Source organism: Sinocyclocheilus anshuiensis, unplaced genomic scaffold, assembly GCF_001515605.1.
Source record: "Sinocyclocheilus anshuiensis isolate Anshui unplaced genomic scaffold, SAMN03320099.WGS_v1.1 scaffold1455, whole genome shotgun sequence".
Lineage (NCBI taxonomy): Eukaryota > Metazoa > Chordata > Actinopteri > Cypriniformes > Cyprinidae > Sinocyclocheilus > Sinocyclocheilus anshuiensis.
In genome coordinates this window covers 306,913-309,909 of record NW_015541012.1, presented here as the reverse complement: position 1 = coordinate 309,909, position 2,997 = coordinate 306,913, and the positions used below count along the sequence as shown (strand labels likewise).

General features: G+C 38.0%; 1 protein-coding gene across 2 annotated transcripts in view; it reads left to right on the top strand.

Moving 5' to 3' along the window:
• Positions 1–857: 857 nt before the first annotated feature.
• The window catches only part of gosr1 (golgi SNAP receptor complex member 1), a 51,532-nt gene continuing 49,392 nt past the window's right edge, over positions 858–2,997 (top strand). The window contains exons 1-3 of one of the 2 annotated variants that reach the window (XM_016488750.1): positions 858–954; positions 1,784–1,895; positions 2,004–2,091. In XM_016488750.1, the coding sequence (XP_016344236.1) occupies positions 924–954; positions 1,784–1,895; positions 2,004–2,091 (231 nt within the window). In that variant the 5' untranslated portion in view covers positions 858–923. Of the gene's footprint in view, positions 955–1,783; positions 1,896–2,000; positions 2,092–2,997 lie in introns of both variants that reach the window. The other variant, XM_016488749.1, reaches the window with a different exon arrangement.

The following is a 2,997-nucleotide window of genomic DNA, read 5'->3' as shown; positions in this document are numbered from 1 at the left end:
GAAATAATGTATTATTTACAAATGAGGACAATAGAAGCAATCAAAATCAATAAAAGAGCAATAATATACAAGTGCTATAACAAGTCTCAGTTAGCTTAACACAGTACACGTAGCAATGGTTTTTTAAATAATATAATGAATAAAAAGAAAACAGATAGAATAGAAAAAGAATAGAGCAAGCTCGTGTTAGAGGTCTTTTTTGCTTTTGTTAATTGTATAATAAATGAAAAGAAAACAGAATACAAAAAGATTAGAAAGCAAGTGTTAGTTTTTTTTTTATTTTTATGAAAAGTTATATTTGTATATGTATATATATATATATATTTTTTTTTTTAATTGGGAAATCTATATTGCCACTAGTGCATATTGATTGTGTGTTTGTGTTACATAATATTTATATAATATATCAGTCATTCTTGAGAAGTGGGACAAAACGGTGCAAAATTGAAAAAATAAAACCTTGTACTCAGACAAATGAAACTACATTTATGTATTTTATATCCGACACTGATGTACTCTGCAGAGGTGAACTGTGGCAAGGGGGTCCTTTAGAGTGACAGCTGCTCCTGATATTCCCTGATTCTATTAAATTTTATTGAATGTCTGACGGTGTTGACAAAAATAATAGCAGTTACCCTTGCTGGACCTGTTTTGTCCCATGTCTCAAGAATGACTGATATATTATTATTATTTTATATAAAAGAAAATAAATATTTTTAAACTTAATGTGGTTGTATTTTCGAACTATATTTTCAATAAAGATAAATCACAGAAGAAATGGGAATGCTAAAGGAGAGTGCGCTTCTCCTGCATACCACGTGAGGGCGCTGTGATGACAGAGCGCAGCGCAGAGTGTGGTGAAGTGCTCTTGCTTTAGTCTCCGCCTCTGCCAGCACCACCGCGGATGACGTCGAACAACAAAGATGGCGGGAGGAAACAGCAACTACTGGGAAGGTGAGGTGGCAAAGCGTTACAAATTCTGCGCGACCAAAAGCTCTATTGCGGGTTGTGACAGCTCACGCCGATTCCTTGTTCTGAACAATCTTTGGCGACGTTTCCATGAAAACGCAGCCAGGTTACCGCGTTAACTATCGCCGTTAGCATTAGCTCGCTAGTCCGCAGAAACGTCAGTGCTTCCGATTAACGTTAGCCCGAAAACCTGAAGAATACAGCGAGATATTCATTTATCTTACTGTAAACATTTGTCAGATGTTTTTCATTATAAACAGACTCTCTGTATTCAATGTAACACAAAGATGTATAATCTGTCAAAAAAAAAAACGTTTATATATGAAGCTGAAACGAGCGTTTACTTCAAAATAAAATAAACTCATGGGCCGTATTTCAAAATCTAATAAACGGCCCTCATAGACAGCACTTGAGGGCTTCATAAGCACGTTTTGAATGTGTTCACGTGCCTTAGACGCCTAAAACACATGACAGCAGTCAGACTGAGTAACGTTAGACAGTTAATAAATCTGGACTATCAACGACCAGGTAGACTAATATGAATGTTTTGTTTTCTATAAATATAAATAACTACCACCTGAAGTTGTCAGTGATATGCTGTGTATAATTTTATACATTCTTCTATTATTATTGTATCATCCAATAATGTAAACTGCCACTAACTCTGAAGGTGCTGCTGAAGGTTGTACATTAATGCAAATGCATATTGATGGATGAGTGTCATTTTATGGTCTTGCATTTTATGAATGTGTATAAGCACTGAAATAATTTACTGAATGCTGAATGTAATGTTTATATTATTGCATGTTGACAGACCTACGGAAGCAGGCGAGGCAGCTGGAGAACGAGCTGGACCTGAAGCTGGTGTCCTTCAGTAAGCTGTGCACCAGTTACAGCAGCTCTCGGGACGGCCGTAGAGGAGACAGGTGTGATGCCACTGTAGTCACTCATCAAAGGACTTGTGATGTTTTTGAAATATCCTTGTGAAGATGGGGGTGGTAAAAACACGGTTCTGTTCTCTCTGTGTTCAGTAGTTCAGATACAACGCCTCTGCTCCCCAACTCCACTCAGGACAGAATGTTTGAGACCATGTCAGTGGAGATTGAGCAGCTACTTGCGAAAGTAAGAACTCTGTAAAATGTGCCAATATTAGGTTCTGTATGTATTCTTTACAGTCTCCTAGTCTGCTTCTCTTGTATATTAAACTACTTACTGACTAAAGCCGCGTTTCCACCGAAATTACCTGGAACAATTGTACCAGGAACTTTTTTTCCCAGGAACTTTTTCTCCCCCAGACCTGTTGCTGTCTGCGTTTCCATCGCGGTCTAAAGTACCGAGAAGAATAGGCAAATAGTCTGGTGACGTAGGTCTGCGCTCGTTTCAATACCAAGTATGCAAATTTCGGACTTGCATCCTCGGTAGTTCGGACTTCGCAAGTTCGACTCAGGAGTGTGAACTCCCACGGACGGGACGAAGCAAGTCCGGTAAACAGCAGCTTACTTGATAACATCAGTCAGCTCACCTTGGCTACTGCAATTTTCCTCACTGTATTTACAATAAGACGAAATATATCAAATACCACTGCCCCTTTTCATTTTCATTTAAACATATTAATAGCCGCAGAAATGTTCAGGGAATGTACATGGCCTACATTACAATGAAACGAAATATTATATCAAACATTGCCTGTTTTCATTTTAATTTTAACATATTAATAGATTAATTGAGTAAAGACCAAAGATTACCTGTTAAGATATAATTCGTTTTGGGTAAATCTTATGTTTATCCACAACAGAGACATCAGAGCCAGCGGCAAATGTCAGAAGGACTAGCCGAGTTGAGGCTGCTCTCGTCGGGATACATGTGCACTGAGCGCCGGCTGATCGATGAGCTCCCGTCTCCGAAATCGGCGAAGCACATTTTCAAATAGGCGCTGTTTTTATAAATAAACCACAGATTTGAGTTTTAAACAACTACATTCTCGCCTGAAATACTTTAAAACTACATTTCATGACACAATAACAGTAA